This window comes from Astatotilapia calliptera, chromosome 9 (genome assembly GCF_964374335.1).
Source record: "Astatotilapia calliptera chromosome 9, fAstCal68.1, whole genome shotgun sequence".
NCBI lineage: Eukaryota > Metazoa > Chordata > Actinopteri > Cichliformes > Cichlidae > Astatotilapia > Astatotilapia calliptera.
This window is the reverse complement of record NC_137430.1, coordinates 23,071,322-23,092,252: the sequence shown is the minus strand read 5'-3', so window position 1 is coordinate 23,092,252 and position 20,931 is coordinate 23,071,322. Positions and strand designations below refer to the sequence as shown.

General features: G+C 40.6%; 1 protein-coding gene across 4 annotated transcripts in view; it reads left to right on the top strand.

Moving 5' to 3' along the window:
• asap1b (ArfGAP with SH3 domain, ankyrin repeat and PH domain 1b) overlaps positions 1-20,931 on the top strand; it is an 83,332-nt gene that overhangs the window by 22,416 nt on the left and 39,985 nt on the right. For all 4 annotated transcript variants that reach the window (XM_026179898.2, XM_080306083.1, XM_080306084.1 and 1 more), the window contains exons 2-6: positions 7,892-7,964; positions 13,100-13,245; positions 17,611-17,685; positions 18,135-18,184; positions 18,389-18,518. In XM_026179898.2, coding sequence (XP_026035683.2) covers positions 7,892-7,964; positions 13,100-13,245; positions 17,611-17,685; positions 18,135-18,184; positions 18,389-18,518 — 474 coding nt within the window. The remainder of the gene's footprint in view (positions 1-7,891; positions 7,965-13,099; positions 13,246-17,610; positions 17,686-18,134; positions 18,185-18,388; positions 18,519-20,931) is intronic.

Genomic DNA, 20,931 nt, shown 5'->3' with positions numbered 1-20,931 from the left:
CAGCATCAAAGATAAAGAACTAGCATGAGAAACTGTTTCACTGCAGCTCTGTGTTATAACTTTGATCAACTCGGATGGTTGCCAAGGACTAACAGCAGAGTAACATGTAAAGGATGGTGTGCAAAGGTGTTAACTGGTTGTGTGTCGGTCACTGCAGAGACATGTTTGAGTCAAAAGCCAGCAGCTGAAAGTACCTCTTAGGGTGGTTTCATGGAGAACTCTTTGTAGCATCAAGCAGTTTGCCTGCATGACTCTCGGATACATGCAGGAGCCCATTCCTGGAGTTTTACTGTATGGCATGATTGCTGTATTTCTTCTGTTTACTTTGGTGAACAGAACACGATAAACTAAAACATCAAAGGCTGGATCCATGAGTACTTATTGACACAATTTAAAAATGCTAAGTAGGGGAGGAGGTTATGACTGTGAGACACTTATAATGACTTCTGTAATAAATTATCCGCTTATCCATGACCAGCGATCAGGTTTATCAACAGCTTACTTCTTTCTGTTAATAAAACTGTCCCGAAAACCGTTATACTTGTATGTTCCTGCAAAATGAAATGTCAGAAATCTGTGCCTATATACTAATAAACACCTTCTTAGATGAAGCTCTCAGTTGTTTAACCAGAACAAATAGGTGACAGGTGGTGTTTGATGGTGTGAAGAAAGAAAGGAAATGAGCACAAGTGAAAGTAGCTTATGCAGCGAGTACCCTGACAGCAAACATTGTATAATGCAACCTTTTCTCTGATAATACGCTCTATAGGTAGATGTATAAACACTTGACAAAGTCCTCAAAACCACTTTTGTGGTAGTTCCTGCTACGGTCTCTGGGAGATTTAACCATGAAGCTGCACACATGCATGCACACAGATTTGCATGATAATATGATACAATCTGCAGTTCTGCAATCACTCAGCTGTAACTTGAATAAGACAGCCCCACTGTGCTTTTTGAGGCTAGGCAGTCACTCAGCACACATGTTGTTATCAGAGAACAGGGGTTACAAGATATGTAACCTAATGTTTGTGTCATCATTGAAGTATGTCTTCATACTCTTTGAAGACTTTTATCATAGTAATTATCAGGATAATATCATATACGAAGGCATTGTTGGAGAGATTAGAGGTTTATTAAATTTTGTACTGGCCTGTTTGGACCGCTGTTTAGCCAAACAGACACGGGGCTAAGTAATGAGGCTGTGTGGGGAGGTATGTGGCTGCAGAGACTGTTCCCATGTGCAGAGGGTTCAAAGGGCTCAGCCCTGGCAAAAAGGGCCCTGCGGCAACAAGCTACTGCTGCCATAATTGGGGAAAAGCCATGTAAAACTGTCCAAGGGAGGCCAAGGACAGCTTAATTATGTTGTGAAATTTAATTAGCCAACTGGTGTGTGTGTGTTTATACGTGTATGTGCACGTGCTTCTGCTTTTAACTGAGTGACCTTGATGCAATAGAGCTTTTTGCTTGGGTTTTATTGTCTATTTTGAGAAAACGTGGCAGATTTATGGTTTTATTCCCCGCGGTTAAAATGGGTGGATGGGAAATGCTTGTGCCGTCAGAATGCATTATTCTAAAAGCGATCAATGCAGGCTTACAATTTAAATCATTCAGCAGAGGCAGGTAGCACAGACGTGCATTTGTGTTCCTCGCGTGTCCACTTTTCCTGAACGTCGCATGTTTTTCCAGTTATCTCTGCTTCTCCTGCAGCAAATGAGCCGATAATAGATGTCACACAGGCAGATGGTTTTCAGGGTGTCACAGGTGATTTTCATGCTGCTGTTTTTGCAACACATCCAGTTTGTTTAGCTCACTAGAGGGATAAATGCTTGACCTCAGCGTTGTTGTGCCTGCTCTTTCCACGTGTGCAGCACTAATCTCTTGTATTAAAAGTAAACATCTACCTTTCCTTTTTATTAAGCTATCTTCTAATTAGTCACCCGGGAAATACGACAGGTAAACAACAATTACAGAGAAGGTGCTATGTTAGAATATTCCAGGGAATTATCACTCGATTAAACACGTTGTCCAGAATGAGATATGCTGTCAAATAGGGCTGCCACAAGCGATTATTTTGATAGTCGACTAGTCACCGATTATTTATGCGATTAGTCGACTAATCAGATCATCATCCACTGGACGTAAAACTACAGCTTATTGCACCAGCAGCATCTGCTCTTATATAACTATCATTAGCTTACAGCTTTAAGCTTTTAAGGTGCTAACTAAAAATAAAGACAAGATGATAGTTTATTCAATTTTAATGAAATTTGCAGATTGTTTTGGTAAAGTTTAATAAACTCCTTGCTATCTAAAATATAACAGGACACCGGAGTATATTCTCCAGCATCTCACACTTCTGATAATCAGCTGTCTGCTTGACGTTTATTCAGCTGTGTAAAAACTATAACTTTAATCTCAGCCAAACCGATTTACTCAGGAACAAATAAAATACTAAAAAAAAAAAAAGCCAAACAACAACATTTTTAATTTATCTAAGTGACTCATATATATTTAACCTGAGTCGCGAAAGACGGCGGTGGGTTTGAAAACAATTTGCCGGGAGTCCGGTGTTCTCACGGCGCTAGTGACCTAGCCCCCGGCTAGCTATCGAGCTAGTGGGTAACAGACGTCTCCGAAAACGTCGGAGCGCTTTTGAAAATATGTGGTGTCCTGATAAACTGAGCCGATATTTGAGGTTTACACAGCTACATTCTCGCCTGAAAATATGTTAAACGTTTATTTTGTGACCCAGAAAGAATAATAAGAGTAATATTAAAACTAACTAGCTACCGCCATTGTTGGAAACTGCGCTGGGCCGCGCTATGAATTCTGGGACACAGCTGCTTCTTCTTCTTCTTCGGGGTTTAACGGCAGCTGGCATCCTTGTACATGCAGTGCTGCCATCTTCTGTTTCAGTCCGTTATTACACTCTTAAATCCTGCTATTATTCCTGCGTCTTTTGCGATCTTACAAAGCTTCAAACGACACGTCGACTATTAAATCAGTCGTCGACGATTTTGATAGTCGACGTAATCGTGACTAGTCGACAAATCGTGGCAGCCCTACTGTCAAATAAAAAACAAAACAAAAAACACTTTAATGAGAATTCACTGTTTTTATTGGGTGTGAGGTCATCATTGTTCATTCACTCCCTTTTTATTCTTGGTTAGATCATTTTGAGTAGGTGTGGCAGGTTGGAAATGGTCTTGCGTAGCTGTTTTCCTCATGCATTTAGTTATTATATTGATCTACTTCATGCTGCAGCATTGCCATTCTGAAGTTATGTAATAAAGGCAAACAGCAGATTTATGATTGTTTTTCTGGTGTGTCATAATGTCATGCAGGGGAAGAAAGTTGGTAAACAGCACCAACTTTTTTGGATACGGACTACCAATCTGATACCAGTGTTAAATTAATACGCTGTAATGGTCACTCTGAAAGAGAGACTATGAGTGCATTGTTTTACATGTAAGACCTCAGGCCTAGAGATTGGCTGGCAACCCCTTAGAAACCACTGGTTGCTAGGGTAAAACCTGTATTCCCTGACCAGTTGGCGCATTGTTAGCAAAGGCAGTAAAAAAACTTGTGATTGCTTTGGTTCCTAGCAGATTGCAAGTGGTCTCCCCCAGTTCGCATGAACAATGCAGACTTGTCTGCAAACATGATGAAGTGCCAAGTGCAAAAGAAACTGGAGAAAAACTGTTCACCTTCAAAATAAAAGCTGCACTAGGTGATTTGTTATTATTATTATTATTATTATTATTATTATTATTTATTTTATTTATTTTTTTAAACTTAGCCTCAGCCTGTACCCTCCAGTAAACAAAACCTAACTGGTTGGGGGGATGTTTTTTCCTAGTGACAAATGGTTACCAGGCGGTAGCCGGCCAGTCTCTAGGCTTGTGTAACATGAGGCCTGATTTAAACAGTACGGTCTCCTAAAATAAAACATAAAACTGTGAGGCGATCACTGCGCATCTGGACAAGACTTGAAAAATCAATCTTTAAGTTGTGTTCAAGTTGTTCTGAATGTAAAGAAATGACTTCCCGTGGGTATTGGACATTGTAGTGGTTAACACACTGAAAGGAAAGAGAGATTCCTGGTTCGATCCTGGGAGAAGAGACAAACCTCTTCAGGGTTACGTCAGGAAGGCAATCTAGCATTAAAAAAATCAGCCAAATCAAACACCTGCTACCTGCTGTGGCGACCCAGTGTGAATAACAGAGCAGCCGAAGTAGCAACAATCTGATCGGTACTAGAGATGGACCGATCAGATATTACATATCGGTATCGATACGTAATATCGGCTGGTAACTGTGCAGGGCCGGGTCTAGCAAAGTTTAGCCAGGGGGGCCGATAGGGCATGAACATGGAAAAGGGGGCACAATGACATACTTTTCTTTCTTATTCTAATTTAAAATGTCGAGCTTTTAATAAATAATTATCCGAATCTTACACCCAAAGTTTTAATCTGATGTAAAATGCATAGAAGTCCATTACTGTATATAGTAACTATTAAGTCTGATATACCCTAGTAAGCTATACTACTTTTTCCTTTGGGAAGATACCATCTGTGCAGTCTGCAGTTCTGTTGAAGAAAGATGTTGAATCTATTTAATTATTCTTGAAAAATAATTTATTTCTGTGCATTTTTTTTCACACTGCATCAAATTAAAGTTGATTACGTCGATTAAGCATCATGAGGTGGTGGGGGGGTTCCTTATTTATTTATTTATTTTTGCTGGAAGTTTGCAACCCTATTAGTTAGGTTGCTTACTCTTTAAAATACCAGAATAGGGAGGATGGAGTAGGTCTAAGTTTATTAATAATAATAATGGATTGGATTTATATAGCGCTTTTCAAGGCACCCAAAGCGCTTTACAATGCCACTATTCATTCACTCTCACATTCATACACTGGTGGAGGCAAGCTACAGTTGTAGCCACAGCTGCCCTGGGGCAGACTGACAGAAGCGAGGCTGCCATATCGCGCCATCGGCCCCTCTGGCCAACACCAGTAGGCAAGTAGGGTAAAGTGTCTTGCCCAGGGACACAACGACCAGGACAGAGAGCCCGGGGATCGAACCGGCGACCTTCCGGTTACAGATGCGATTCCCAACCCCCTGAGCCACGGTCGCCCGACTGATCAGTGTTGCTGAACTATGAAATATTTTGGGTGCAGTGTATTTTTTGCATACAGGTATAACAGAATAGCTTTAGTGTTTGTTTGTTTTTTAAACTTGAGTTTGAACTTATACAAAATGCAGCAAGATATTAAAAAAACAGTTTTATTTATTAAAAACACACTATATCGGATTCATATCGGTAGAGCTGGGCGATAGAACGATAACGATATGTATCGCGATATAACTTTTACTCGATAGAGAAATTAAGCTATCGCGATAGACCTCGCCGCTCTTGTCCTCTTAAAAAAAAAAAAAAAAGGTCAGCCAATCCAAATTAAGTAGCGCAGAGCCGAACCAATCACAGCCGCAGCGTCACGTCGCGTGACTTGTTACTTACAGCACAAGTGCCAAGCCGCACGTGTGTTTGTTTGGGAAGCAGCCAGCGGGTAATGGAGCCAGCGCATAATGGAGGAAATGAGTGTGCCGACTAGAAAAATCAACCGAGCGTGACCGAAGAGAAAACAGATGATGGTTCCAATGCCGGAGAGATTGTCGAACGGAAGAGCCATAGAAGTTCCGTAGGGTGAAGGTATTTCGGCTATTTCAAGTCTGACAAAAAACAGAGTAGCGTGCACTGTAAATTGTGCCGAAAGCAAGTCTGGAAATACAATAAACTGGTGCATGCGTCACACTGTGCGCCACGTTATTGTTTCGGTGAAATGAATTTCTACAATACTGTTAATTCTACTCTCTGCAGTGTTTAAATGCTTACATATACACACAGTTACTGTCCCTCCACACATACGACTCGGTTCTGCTTCTGTGCCCCAGCTTTGTTTACTTTTTCCCACCGAGGCTTCTAGACTTCTGATTGGCCAACATTTCTGCACGGTTAGGAATCTAGCGCCACCTGCTGCTTTGGCATGTTCATAGCAGCGTTTTCCTTCATTTCTGCCTTTATGTGTGGACGGGATTCTTTTTTAAAACGAAAACGGAAAATCTCCGTTTTCAAAAATACCCGTGTACGTGTGGACGTAGCCTCAGTCTCTGACTGGAAGCGCTAATTCGTCATTCGGCTTTTGTCAGACTAAAGTAACTGTTAAAACTGTTTGAAAAGCTCAGCTATACAACAAGGAGAGATTGAGAATTTCCTTTTAGTTCTCAGTTTATTTGATATTGACAAAAGTTAGTCAGTTTTGTCTGTTCTTCTGTAAAACAAACTAAGATTTATTTTTAGAATTAATATTTTGTTTCTAAGTGGAATTGACAATTTAGTAGTCTGTTTCGTTTGTTCTATTTTGAAACTTAAACGCTTTAGTGGCTGCCTTTTGTGTAGTTTGCAATATTTGCCTTTATTTATCTGAAAAAGTCTCATGTTCCTTAAGTACATCTACCCTGTTGAACTTATTATGGGAAATAAATATTTAAATAAAAACAAGCTGCTGATTATTTCACATTTTACTTGTGAGCAACGGCACATTTAAATCTTACAAATATAGTTATTTGGCTTATATCGTGATAGATATCGTTATCGCCTGAAATGAAAAAAACATATCGTGATATGAAAAAATCTCATATCGCCCAGCTCTACATATCGGTATCGGCCGATATCCAAATTTATGATATTGGTGTCGGTATCGGACATAAAAAAGTCGTATTGTGCCATCTCTAACGGTACTGGTATAAGAATTTGGAAAAGCTGGGATTTCTGTATCCCCGCCTGCTTCAAACAACAGTGACCACACATTATGAAGGCTGGGTTGCCAAGCTTTGCAGAGTCAGTTGACCTGTGAGTGAATAAATGCTGATTTTACCCTTTCCCACTGAAGGCAAAATCCAGATGTTCGTGGGTGTTTTGTTTTTTTGTTTTGTTTTTTTAACCAACTGAGAAAAGATTTAACAAGATAGGATGGGGAAAAAAGCAATAAAAATGTGAACGTTTATAATTAAATTCTGAGCTAAGAGGGCGTCAAAATCTAACATTTCACTTATTCACTGATGTAATTGACTTTAGTCTTTATCTTTAAGCGGTGCACAGGATTATGTCAGTCAGTGCTGGGATTTCTAACGGGGAAATGTGAGTTATGGGGTGTGTTCGAATGTGATGTGACTTCAGATGTAGTTGTTGTTTTCTCTGGCAGGGAATGAGCTGAGCGATACGGCCTCATGGTGAGATTTTCTTGCATGTGGATGATGTTTATGATGATGAATTTTCCTTGTGTGAAGCCATATTTTTTGGGGGGGGGGGGGGGGTGACGGTAAATCAGCTCAGGGGTCACGCTTGTGGATTTTGCATTGAATGGCTTTTGTAGTACTTCTGTACATGTAACCACCGGTGGAAGATGCATGTGTTTTTATTATTAATACTGGTCATTATTTTAAATCCCTGGTGCTTTGTTTGCAAAGCGCTAAACATTAATCTGTGAAACTGCAAGAAAGTGAGATGTATAGCGTGCAGTAACTGCAGGTCAGCCTCATTTTCGTGTGAATAATTTGTAATAATAAACAACCAGTAATTGCACAAAAGTTCTGCTTGAAATGATGATTGATGCCTCGTTCATTATGAATGAGCACTTCAGCTCTATTATTGAGCAAATATTTGTTGTTCTTATGCCGTAACCTCTTCAGGTTTGGTCTACCATTAAAACAAATATTTAAAGGTTGCAAAGTGTCTTTGCTGTTTTCTGATATGAATGTTCACAGTCACCTTTAAAGGCATGAAACCACTTCAAAGGTGTTAAAAAGCATCATCTCTTCCTCAGGCGCTGGACCAGGACCGAACCTCCCTGCAGAAGGTGAAGAAGTCAGTGAAGGCCATCTACAATTCAGGTCAAGGTGAGAGTCTGTTTCTAAATCTGTCAGGCTTTGCTGTGCTTTGATTAATGTTTGGATACAGCCTTGTAGCCCTTTCCTGAAAGTCAAATCCCCAGAGCCCAGGATTTGTTAAATATCTTTAATAAGAATGAGGGTTGCTGCTTTTTTGTGTGTGTGCGTGTCTGGAATGCAGCCTTGTGTTGGACAGATGGTGTTTGTTGCATGTATCGGGCCGTCCCAGAAACCAACACCTGAGTTTGTTTAGTGTGTTGCTGTGACATGGATCCTCAGTAATTTTCCACTGAACGCTTGCGAGAGCCTCCTCCCTGTAAAATGACAGTTTGTGATGCTTGACCCACAAAAAAAGTTTATTTTTTCTCCTCAGAAAAGAGTCTGTTTACCTTTGTCTCATTGTGGCTCTTTTGGAGAAACAGCTGGGTTAACTTGAAGCCAGCTGTTACGCAAGTTTTTAGTTTCCTCCGAGTTAAAGTAAGATAAAGGCCTTAATCCTGTTAGTGTTTCATATGTGATACACGAGTTTTTGAGACCTCTGCATCATTGGTGTGATTTATTTATCTATTTTCCCATGAGAAAGCTGATGTATACTATCAGATAATGCACAGAAATGCCAATAATTTCATAATTGAGGCTTTAAAGGGTTAAAGTGATTGCAAAACAGAGACTTGGACGTCGCTCTGATGGTTTGCTCAGTTAAAATATATTTAAAAATTGTGATATCAGTCCCAGCAGTGTGCCAGCAGTGCTGTGGTGGCAACTGTTTGATCAGTTTACCCCGAGGCCACACAAACTGAGATTTTTCTTTAACCGAAGTCAACTTCTCCAAAAGCTTTTCATCATTTTTGCAGTAGCTGAATCACTGGTGTAGTGAGAATAATGCAAAGTTGTATATAGAAATGTATGTTTTAAACATCATCTGGGATTTCCTACATCTTATCACTGTGTTGTCATGTTTGGCATTGAACCCTGGCAACAAAGTTGGAGTAGCAAGATTTACAGCAGAAGCCTTGAGACTAATCCTAACCTTCCCCTTTTTTTCTTTCTTTTTTTGCATAAAAATGATTGAAAACGATGATCGAAAACTTGTATTATTTTAGAATATGTGTCATAGATCTTACAGATCTAACAGTCCTGCTACTGTGATATGAGGATTTTAAAAAAAATATCAAAACAAAACCAAAAGATGACCAAACGTCGACTGTCAGGGCCCCTAAGCCTGAGCGAGAAACTCCATCTCACTTTGTCCCGATCTTATTTTAAATAAATGCGATATACCTTCGTCCTTATAAATGTTTTCCTGTTGTTTATATCTTTAATCTAACCCATTTAAAAATGTTAAGGTTGTTTTATTTTTTTGCTATTTATCTTATTTTGACTTTGTGTTTCAGTCTTGCTTGGCCTGGATTAAATTGATATGAAAATTGTTTATACAGGACTGTGCAAAAGTCTTGAGCCACGCCTCATTTCTTAATATTTTGCCATAAGAATGTGAAATGGGTGCATACACGCAAATGGAGGTTCAGGCATGAAGATGGGTGCACACTATGAAGCTACAGCAACAATATATTAATGTATTAAAAGATTTTTTTTAAATGATGCTGGCTTTAAAGACACATCCCAGAAAGTTGATGTAGCTCATCTGGATTCAGTGTTTTCCGTGGTAGAAACTTTTTGTCACGTCATCCAAGTAACTTCTTCAATCTTGGTCATAAAAGTCTGAGTTTGTAGCCCATTGTTAGACAGCTACTTCTGGTCATTAAGCAACAGTATGAGGTTAGAGGAACCTGCAGGCAGGTAGATGAGTGATGAAATATTTCTCCCTCTGAAAATGCAACGACCAAACGAACCTGGATTTTTGAGCGTGCATCAAAACACCTCCAAAGACGCTCTTTACCAATCAGAAGCAACAGTGCTTAGTATAAAATTACCAAAATTAATGAAGATACATATAATATTTTGTGTTCTGTCTTATCTTTGGTTTTGCTAGGATTTTATTTAAATCCTCGAGGTCGTTTCAATTTTTCTGTGAGCTGTTTTGTAATTTTTCCTCTACAACTCCAACAGCTAGCAGCAGCAGGTGCTCAGGTTTTATACGAGGCACGACGAGGTCACGTCGCCTCAGACGGAGACGCCAAGTGTAGTCTGCATAATGGCCGTCTTCCAGGTGGCTTGTTTCTGTGTACTTAAATTTTCAATTTCATTCATGTAGAAATCACATTTGTATGGAAAACAACAGAGAGCTTGCACTCCTCCCAATTTGACCCTTTTGTGTGACTCCTCTTTGGCCTGAAACTCAACAGACGATGTAATGTAACAATGAAAGTGGAAGGATATTAAGAACTTGAACTTCTAAGCTTGGTGAATCTAAAGACCTCTCATGCTACCCCTCCACTGTAACCCACTTCTTTCCTGCTGGGCTCCTAAACCCCTTAAATACCCAGAAAATCTGTAGAAAATACAGAAAATACAAAACGCCCTCAATAGTAACTTCAGGACTGTTTGAACTTTGAGTTTCCACTGTGACGCGCGTCCAAATTGGCTGCTGTGGGGACTAAGCTCTGCGGGTTTCTAGTCTCACCTGACCTCCCTGCCAGGTCTCCTCTCTAGATTTGGCAACAGTCTAAACACGTCCCCCTCCACCTCCTCTCCAGCTTAACGACAGTGACAGATGGATGCTGCTCTTTGACTGACGGCTCTCGGGGAGTCTCGCAGACCCTGAGAACAACGTGTCTTGTTCCATTGACAGTAACTGTATATAAAGAGGACTTGCTGTTGTCAAAATGTATAAAACAAAGTTTCTCAGGAGTGAAGGTCATGTGTCTTATTTTATTGCTTGTGTTGCTGCTCTGCTGAAGGAACTTTCCACTGCAGAATCTGCTGAGTATTTCTGCCACATTTGTCTTATTGGAAACATCCCTAGGAAAGATTTACACTTCTGTTTGTTTCAGGTGTGTGTCTGTGTTGCCTTTGAGAACAAAAAAAAAAAGCTGGACTGAAATACTTTCTCTATCCACAGCCTTTTTGTTTCTCACTTTCTTTAACTTGAGCTGTAAAATCTTGGCTTTAGAACATTCTTGGTTATAAATTTACAAAGCTCTCCAACTCACATCCAGATCATCAGAAATAAATATGTGCAAAGCTGAAAGCAGCTGAACTTGATTCTATAAAGTGAACTTTATGGTCCTCTGACAAACCTCATTCGCTTTGATTAACTTTGTTAGTCCATGTTAGAGACCGGGTTTGCAAGAGGCTGCATATTCTTCTTTTGGTCTCTATTAGAGTAGCTTTGCATACTTTTCAGATCAAAATAATGCTTATTTATCTTATTCTGGTGCAGCCCCTCAGTTTATTCAGCTCCTCTCCCTCCATGCTCCAGTCACATGATCTCAAACATTTGAGACTGATCGCATGACCACAAATTATTGCATTATGTTCACTGAACCTGTGATGTCACTGCCTTTGAAACAGTTCCTTCAAAGACGGGGATCGGGTCTGCTCCAGAATTTACTCCGGTGTCCTGTTATATTTTAGATAGCAAGGAGTTTATTAAACTTCACCGAAACAATCTGCAAGTTTAATTAAAATTTAATAAACTACCATCTTGTCTTTATTTTTAGTTAGCACAGACCTTAAACACTTAAAGCTGTAAGCTAATGATAGTTATATAAGAGCAGATGCTGCTGGTGCAACCTACAGCTTGTAGGTTTTACGTCCAATGGGTGATGATCTGATTAGTCGACTAATCGCAAAAATAATCGGTGACTAGTCGACTATCAGAATAATCGTTTGTGGCAGCCCTAGCTGGGAACCAGTTGCAGAGTATGAGATGAGTTGCAGATGATCATCGGTGCAGACAGAGTCATATTTACTGCAACGTGTTGAGAATCTGTCTGTGCTTTTAAATTAGATGATGCTTAGACTGGTGAAGGTTTGCAGTTGTCTGAGAGTGACTGTAGTCAGTCCAAGTCAAATCAAAGATTGTGGGTGATGCAGTCTCAACTTCTGGGAACTATTTGGTTGCAATTTGCAATTGGTCGTTAAATAAGAAAAGACTCGATGTAATCACTGATCAAGCGTTTTGTTTAGTCTAAAGCAGAGATGTCAAACTCATTTTACATCATGGGCCACATACAGTCCACTGTGATGATGAGTGGGCCGGAGCATGTATCAGAAACGGACAGAAAATAAGTAAAGGCATAACGGGTCCGCTTTTAAAAAAAAAAATGTCGCAGTACTGCCCACTCAAGGATTTGGCCACTGGGATGTGAAGGGTTTGGGTGAAGGGCCTCCAGGTGTTAAATGTCCTCAATGAAATGACAGGGCAAGTTTCCGCTCTTGCTATTTGGAAGATAATAATAATATTATTATTATTATTATCAATAAAGTGTTATTATTTTTTTATGTCTCGTCAATTGAATTCTGAACTGTTCGTCGAGTGAAGAGCTGCGACTTGAGATCAAGTGCGTGAGTTGGCCCAAATCTCTGGGACGGAGACTGGGAATCTGGGTTGATGATTTCACTCGGAGTCGTTTGCCATCCACTTAGGCTCATCTTCCTATACCTGACAGCCAATGTGTGGTACATGGTGTGTGCGACACCTCTTTTTGATTGCAGCTAGATACAGAGTGGGTCAGCGACTGTAGCAATAACTACGGTATATCAGAGGTGTTGTCTTTTCTTTTCTTTTCTTTTTCTGAACTCATAATGCAAGCCGAGCGCTCTCCTCTGAGTGGGTTTTAGAGGTCATTAAAGCTCATTCTTCTTTCTTAGAAACATGTAAAAGGATCTCAAGATTTTCTGATATGATGTGGAGAAAAATGCCCCAAGAAGCAAAGTTTCTGGCTTTGTTTCTGTTCTCGATGTTTTTTAACAGTTTCAAAACAGGACATAAGAGGTTTCACTTCCTTTTTTTTTTTTTTTTTTTTTAAATAAGCTTATACTTCTTAAATATTAAATGTCTAAGCAGAAAGAGCTTTTAAGGAACTTAAAGCCTAAAACTGATTCAAAAAAACATATAATTCACTACCTGGTCGCTGTTTGTGCACCTGAAGAAGGACACTGATGTTTTTTCCCCTCAGGATGTCATTAAAAGTTATAGCATTTAAACTGACCACTGCCCCATCCCCTTCTTTAAACAGACCACGTCCAGAATGAAGACAATTACGCCCAGGCTCTGGATAAGTTTGGCAGCAACTTCATCAGCCGGGACAACCACGACCTGGGAACAGCCTTCGTCAAGTTCTCTTCCCTCACCAAGGAACTGTCGGCACTCCTGAAGAACCTGGTGAGTCCAGCCTGTCAGCACTCAAAGTGTCATTAAAATAAATGGCTTGGAGAGCCTTTACTGCTGGCCTGGTCTATGCAAGGGTAGAAAGAGGAATCCTTTCCATACACAGCTTACGTTCGCTGTCTTCACTTGGATCAGTGGGATAGATTAGGATTACTTTAGTTTAAAGGTGAAGATTGAAAGGTTGGATGAAGCAGCTAACACCTGAGTTATGCGTTTGTACAGGTTCCAGCTGAATAATACATGTTCATCAATCTCTGCTCTCGCCTACGCAGTCAAAACCATCATGGCGACTGGACAGTATAGCTGACTTTATCCACCTTTTTCCTTACCAGACAGGCTCTTATCTGCCTGGTGTGGATTTCCCCTGACGTTTCTGTTGAATAATGTGTCCTGTTTGAATCCTCTGAATGATTGTTGTTGGAAGAGCCAGACCACGCGCTTTCTCTTTCTTTTGCTCTCTCTCTCATCCTGTGTGGCTCACGGGGAGATTAGACTCCATAAATAAACTTGGCAGCACCAGGAACAACTGCATGCGTGTTTGTGTGCATGCGTGTCTGTGTGGAAACCACCTTAAATCACTCACCTGTCTGAGCTGCCTGCATATTGAAGCAAACATCTCTTGACTTTTTCATTTTGAGTATTTCATCGAGTGCATTTTTCAGACTTCAATAACGGCGCCCTGAGGGCAGCTGGTGTGTGCGTGTACTACAAATGAGTATCGATGAGCGGCGCTTGCCCTAGATGTCCTACATGTGTCATCAGCTGAAATTTAAGGATTTCGCAAACAGATAGAAGCAGCTTTTCTGTGTCTTCTTCTCTGTTTTCCTTCTGAGAAGACAGTGACAGTTTCCAGGATGGCTGTTAGAGCACATCGGCAGCCGGCCAATGAAAGATTGATTCTGACAATAGCATATGCAAGACAGGCACTTAAGAAGCACATTAGCGCCCATTAAGCATTGTTTACTTCCTCGAACGCTGCAGTGAGGCGCTGTGGACTTGGCTAACAGCAACAACGGGACTTAAATGCTTAGTGGTGTTGTGAGTGACCTTGCTGATCCTAATGGTTAGAGCTGCTGAGCCTAGCTGCGGCAACCCGAGCTGCTGCAGACATCGTTCTTTGACGGACTCACTTGCATGTGCGCCATTTTCCTGTGGCGTTTGCTCGTTGCTTCAGCCAGCTGCAGCAGGAATGTGTTGATAAAGTGCAGTGAAGGTTAAAAAAACAAGGCTGGTGCTGTTTTGTTTTTCTCTCAAATCCAAAGATGCACTGAAGATGCACTGCTTTAAAACTGTGCTTTTTCATTTCATTTTAATGGGATCAAAGGCCTGTGTGTAAAGTGGAAGGAATGGTTTGTACTTATTACTTAACTGCGGACCGTTTTAGCATTTTTCAACTCATTGTTTTAGTTTCACATCCCCCGCTTTGGTTTTGATTCATGCTCATTACTTTAATCTGACTCAGGATTCATTGTTTATCAGTTTTCTTATTGATCCCTGATTTTATTTGTTTGTTAAAAAATGGTCCTACTTATGTGTTTAGCTTTTTTTTTTTAACATAATGTTGAAAGCTTGTATGTGAATCAGCTGTGCAAAAACTCCACCGACATGTTTGATGTTACTAATCCTGATTTATTGAACAAATTGGAGCTGGTTGCCAATTCCCATTATAGTCTAGCCCCCAGTAAAAGTTGTATTCAACACTCCATGACCCAGTAGCAGACAAAGCTGGTGATTTGCTGCCACAGCCTTTAGCAATTAAACCACGCAGTGCTAACTGGAATAGTGGAAACAAAAAGTGGGGCACACAAGAGATGACTCGACTTCCCGGCACTGGACATTCGATGGGAGAGCTCCTTTCCCAACAGGAGAAACTGGCAGTGTTGTGGTGGGCTGCAATAATTTCATGTCATCTTTATGAACTCCTACTGCTAAGAGTAAATATTACACTAGACAGTCATGATAGATGTTGGACAGGTGCTCTCACGTCTGCAGCTTCATGCAAACACTGAGCTGAAACTGATTAGACGATCACCTCTTGCAGGATCTCTACTTCTGGATTCCATACTGAAACCAACATCAGAGACTGCTTGCAAACTTTCAGTGAAACTTGTTTCTGAGTTTGTTTGAGGTGATGAAGAAGTCACGCAGATGTTGGTTATTTTTTAGAGCCTGAGTACGACTACATTCAGAGTTTGTCATGAGGTCCTAGAACAGGAGTGCCAAACATAAGGCCCAGAATTGACTCTGATCCGGCCCACTGACAGTTTTTCAAATGCTAAACATTTACTGTCAATTTATGAAAACTAGTTCTAATAAATGAGAACTTTATATGCTAAATTTGGAGTTCCAGGACCGTCTATGCACGACTTAAAATGAGTTTCACATTCCTGTTCTAGATGCATTGGATCATGTCAGATGCATTGCATTTGCATAAAATAATCTAGAGTTTATGCAGATGTCCCATCTCTGGATGCGTTGCACAGGCAGTAGACAATGAACGAGAAACACAGAAGCGAGAGATCCTGTGGACACAGTAACACTCACCAGGCAGCCTGAAATGTGTCTAAGCCTTACTGTTGGTGTTGTGTGATGTGTACAGCCAGACTATTACTGCGTTGTTTTTTTTTAAGTGCGACTGATGGTGATCCCATTTTTTTTTAATGTATCTGCACAGCTGTGATTCTATTCTGCTGAGAGCATTTGAAACAATGAAACTGCTCTGCTTGTCAACAATGTGCTGACACCATTCAGCAGTGTTTACCCCAAGTTTCTTCCTGTGTGTAACGTTGAGTATGCTGTCGGCACTTGTTGGACATCATATTAGCTAAAACCGACATGTCTGTTGCAATATTTTTCTATCATATGTGTGTGACTTTGTCTTTGTTTGCAACCCGCCCTACTCAATCACGTGTTCAACAGCCCAACTTGGCACACAGGTACATCTTAGGACCCTGAAGGTCCTTAACTATATTATGACGTCATCACGTTGCCTAGCAATAACCTGGCAATGGGATAAAATTACCCTTGCACTTAGGGCTGCACGATTTTGCATAAAATGAGAATCACGATTTTTTGGCTTAGAATTGAGATCACGATTCTCTCACGATTTTCTTTTCCAGTATAAATATTTATTGCACTTATTAACTGCACATCAACTTCGTAACAGTTGAGACTGAACAACTGTTCAGTCTCAACTGTTGTTCAGTAACAGTTGAGACTGAACATAAAAACAATAAATAAACATAAATACACTGGTTAAATGTCTCACATTTTGTCTTTGGCGCAAAATGTTGTACTGCTTGAAATTCCGTCTCCACCGTTGCTCGACACTGCGTGTATAGAGCAGGTAGTGCAACAATAGAAAAATAGTTGCGGGACGGCACTGTGTAGCGTTTGTCTAGGGTGTTGATCATTTTCCTAAATCCCTCGTTTTGCACAGTGTTGATGGGAGCCATATCTTTGGTCAGGTGATAAGTGATAGCCTCCGTAATTTCTTTGTGCCTGCGGGAGTTCGACGTGTATAGGGAAGCGCTGTATAAGGTTCCCGTTATTGATGTTTGGGTGGTTGACCTGGACGGATTTTCTCCTGTCACTTGCTCGTCATCCCTGACGTGCTGTCCGTTGTTTTTTCCCTGCTAATTTTAGCATCACACGGCACAGCTTCTGTATCACGTGGTATAAGGCTCCGCCCTTGTCATTTGTTGAGCAGGAAGAGTGAGCGCTTGTTTTCATGCAGATTACATCCCGGATCAAAATGCGGTACAATCGTCGTCGTCTTTTTCTTTTTTTTTCTTTTTTTCTTTTTTTTAAAAATCGTTGTCATTTGGAAATGAGATCGCACATAAGTATGAATTGAGATCGCGATTTTCTAACGATTAATCGTGCAGCCCCATTTGCACTACTATAAACAATGCATGAGTTGTGGTGTAATAGTATGAGTCGTCCTAAATGTACCTGGGGGCTGCAGTTTTTAGTGTTACCCAAGAATTTAGCAAGGTCTATTTTCAGCTGTGGATTGCAGTAAATAAACATTTGGTCCTCTGGTGGCTGAAGGTTTAGTAGCAGGATTGTAACCTACAGTGTATTTATGGTTAGACTTGCTATGCTCATGAGTAAGGAACATTTAACCCGGTGTTTTAATACTTTTGGACAGATCTGTGGCACAGCGGAGTGAGTTATATCGAGCTCTGGCTGCACAGACAATACTTGTTTGTAATAGAATTTCATTGTTGGTTCTTTTTGTGGTTTTACTTGGCAGTCCCTTTAACGTCTGCCTCTGATGCTATGGTTTGATATACGAACTAAGTTTTCTCTCCTCATTATAAATCCTCTCCCTCCTCCTCCTCTTGTCTCTTTCAGCTCCAAAGCCTCAGCCACAATGTGATCTTCACCCTGGACTCGCTGCTGAAGGGTGATCTGAAAGGCGTGAAAGGGGTAAGATTTACTTTAAAAACAATTTCTCTTCTTCCTCCTTTTTTCTCTCTCTCGACTCTTCCGGGGCCCCTAATAGTACATCTCAGTGGGGCAGGGGGATAGATGGCCGGTCAGCCCATCTCTCTATCAATTTCAAGTTGTGTGCCTGTGATTAAGAGACTTGGAGGATAGACGGGGGAGTTTAGAGAAGAAACTAAAGATCACACTGTAAATCTGGCTGAAGTAAACACTGCTTTTGTGTTGTTTAAGGCGAATAACTGGGCCATGAACTCTTGATGTTTGAGGTACAAGGAGGGGCGTGGGTGCTCGTTGGGCATTGAGGCCATAAATCGAGAGTGTAGTGAAGCATTTGCTGGGCCTCAAGCAGCGATCCAACTCTTCAAATAACTCCGTCCCTCCTGTGACCTCCTTTGTAGTTTGCTGATTCTTGTTCTTCTGTGTTTCTGCAGGACATAAAGAAGCCCTTTGACAAAGCGTGGAAGGACTACGAAGCCAAGTTGTAAGTGGATAACTTAAGTGTGCTGTTGTATCTGCGCTGTTTGTCATTATGAGTCAAGCTTTATTGATATTACAGCAGTTCTGCAGGGGCCCTTAAAGAGTATCACAGAATTTACAGCACACAAACCCAATGCGAAAAACAAATAAAGGTCACATTTAGAAATGTAGCCCTTGTAATGATTAGTCCTGTGGTTTTTTTTGTCAGTACAAAGATAGAGAAGGAGAAGCGAGAGCACGCCAAGCAGCATGGGATGATCCGCACCGAGATCACCGGGGCCGAAATCGCAGAGGAGATGGAGAAGGAACGGCGTCTCTTTCAGCTCCAGATGTGCGAGGTAGGCCTTTGTTTACGTCTAACAGCTCTATATTTGCAGGAGGCTCGCTTGAGAGTCAATGATTAAGATTCAGTTTAGAGAAAAACAGATACAAAAGCAACAATTTTGCCCAAAATTGTAAAAAATAAATAAATAAATCACAGAGGTAAGACTTTATCTTAGTGGGATAAGTGTTAAAACATACAGCAGCATACCCACTAGCCTGCTCCTGTCACTTCTGTCTTTTACTTTAAAAAAGAAAAGGATCTAAGCTGATTGAAATAAGGGTCAGTAAAGGATCTACAAACTATTATTTATTGATATTAAAAAAGATCACTCGCTTAATTTCATTCAGTTCATATTTTTCCCCTGGTCCTCAAGATCCTGTCAGGGTAGCTGTCCACAGTTGGTGTGTTTTCATCAAACCCACAAAAAGTCGCTCCAACAGCCAACGGGGCAAGAGGAGCACGACCAAGAGAGCTGAAATCAAGTTATAGAAACAGATTTTCAAAACTTGACCATGATGCCTTTCATTTTTTTCCTCCGACTCTGTAAAAGCAAAATGTAACCACAGTTGGTAAGCTTGTTCTCTATTTCTGAACATCAGTGGCGTCAGGCGAATCCACAGCCTGTGGGGAGAATCCCAGCTGATTGGCTTTCGTGACGTAGCATTTTTTTCCTCAAATATCTTTATTTCAGGATTTTTCAAGTATTTTAATCACTGCATGGCCTTTCCCTTTGACTCTTTTCTATTAAAACTCCGATATATTTCAGGATATCGAGGCTCAAAAGTTTGTCATACAAAAAAAGAAAAGGTGATTCAGGCAAAGACTGAAACGAAATGCAGGAAATTCAAGAAGGTATAAATATAGAAATATGTTTTTGATACTGATACTGTCACCTAATGGCTCCTGCTTCCTGTTAGCTTGAAATATTAAGACAAAACCACCACTACACACACACACACACACACACACACACACACACACACACACACACACACATGAAGAGCAAAGTTTATTAATAGACTGTATAAAAGTAAACATTTATGAAAAGCAGGCCAAAGGTTAAGCTCTGCCAAACTGAAAACCAGTAGCAACAGGTGAGAGGAATTGGTTAATTGAAATTTACGGATAAATTATCATCATCAACTTGTGCAGAGGAGGTCAGGAGAGAGGTACAATTGTCATGGTTTGGGCTGTTTTTCAGTCAGAGGTGTTGGTGTTGTCAAATTTGATGAAAGTATCAACACAGAAAAGTGCAATCAGATTTTGATCCTCCATCCAACACCAGCTGAAACGTGTCTGATCGGTAATGGTTTCACCTTTTAGCATGACAATGCTCCCAAACGCAATGTAACACTAAGACTACGTTCACACTGCAGGTCTTAATGCTCAATTCCAATTTTTTGGATCAAATCCGATTTTTTTGTCTGCTCGTTCACACTACAAATAAAATGCGACAGCAAACGCGCTCTAGTGTGAACGCTCAAAGCGGCCCGCATGCGCAAAAGAAGACGTCACACACAACGCGCTCTGTTTAGACCCAGAGCAAACAGTACTGTTTGACTGCTTCGGACTTTACGTTTCCCAATTTTGCTTTAAGTTATAAAGTTATTTTGTTATTTACATATGGCCTAATAATTATCCGTATTGCTGTTTTAGAGAGGAGCGGTGCTTCAAAGGATAGTTGCAGATTTCTGTCAGAATCTGCAGATTATACAGTACAAATAAAGTGTTCACGTTTCTCCAACGTTGTCTTCCCAACAGTTTCACTGACATCTACACTGGATGGCCAGGAAGCGTTCGCGATGTTTTCTCCGGCGCTGATAATTGGCATGTGTCTTGTGTCAGTGACGTAAAAGACGGATTTAATGCGACATGACCGTTCAAACAGCAGTCGCTTTCTAAAACTTCAGATATGTATCGGATTCAGTACCACATACGAAAGTGAGGTCGGATTTGAAAATATCGGATTTGTGCTGTTCACACTGTCAAACCATGATCGGATATGGGTCACATAGGGTCAAAAAAGTCGGATTTGATGCGCTTTCGCCTGCAGTGTGAACGTAGCCTATGTCATGGATCGGCCTAAGAGAGTTCAGACTGTGTTGAAAAACAAAGGTGGTCGTCCAAATAATGACAAACTCTCTTTTTGCCTTTTATACTATATGTCTATGTATATATTCGCAAAATTTGTCCACCTATTTCCCATTTTCCTGTAAATATATAAAGAAATGAGGGGTGGCTCAAGAATACATGACAGTGAGAATCCACGAGTTTCTTCTAATTAATGTTGTAGTTTAGCAAAATATGAATTAGTAATTTCTTTTTGTTAAATTAGTGATTTGTCAAAACTGTAATGTGCAGCACCATGTGTAGGGTTTCAACATACACCTCTGCTACAGTAATGCAAGGCGTGTATTTTCAGTCTT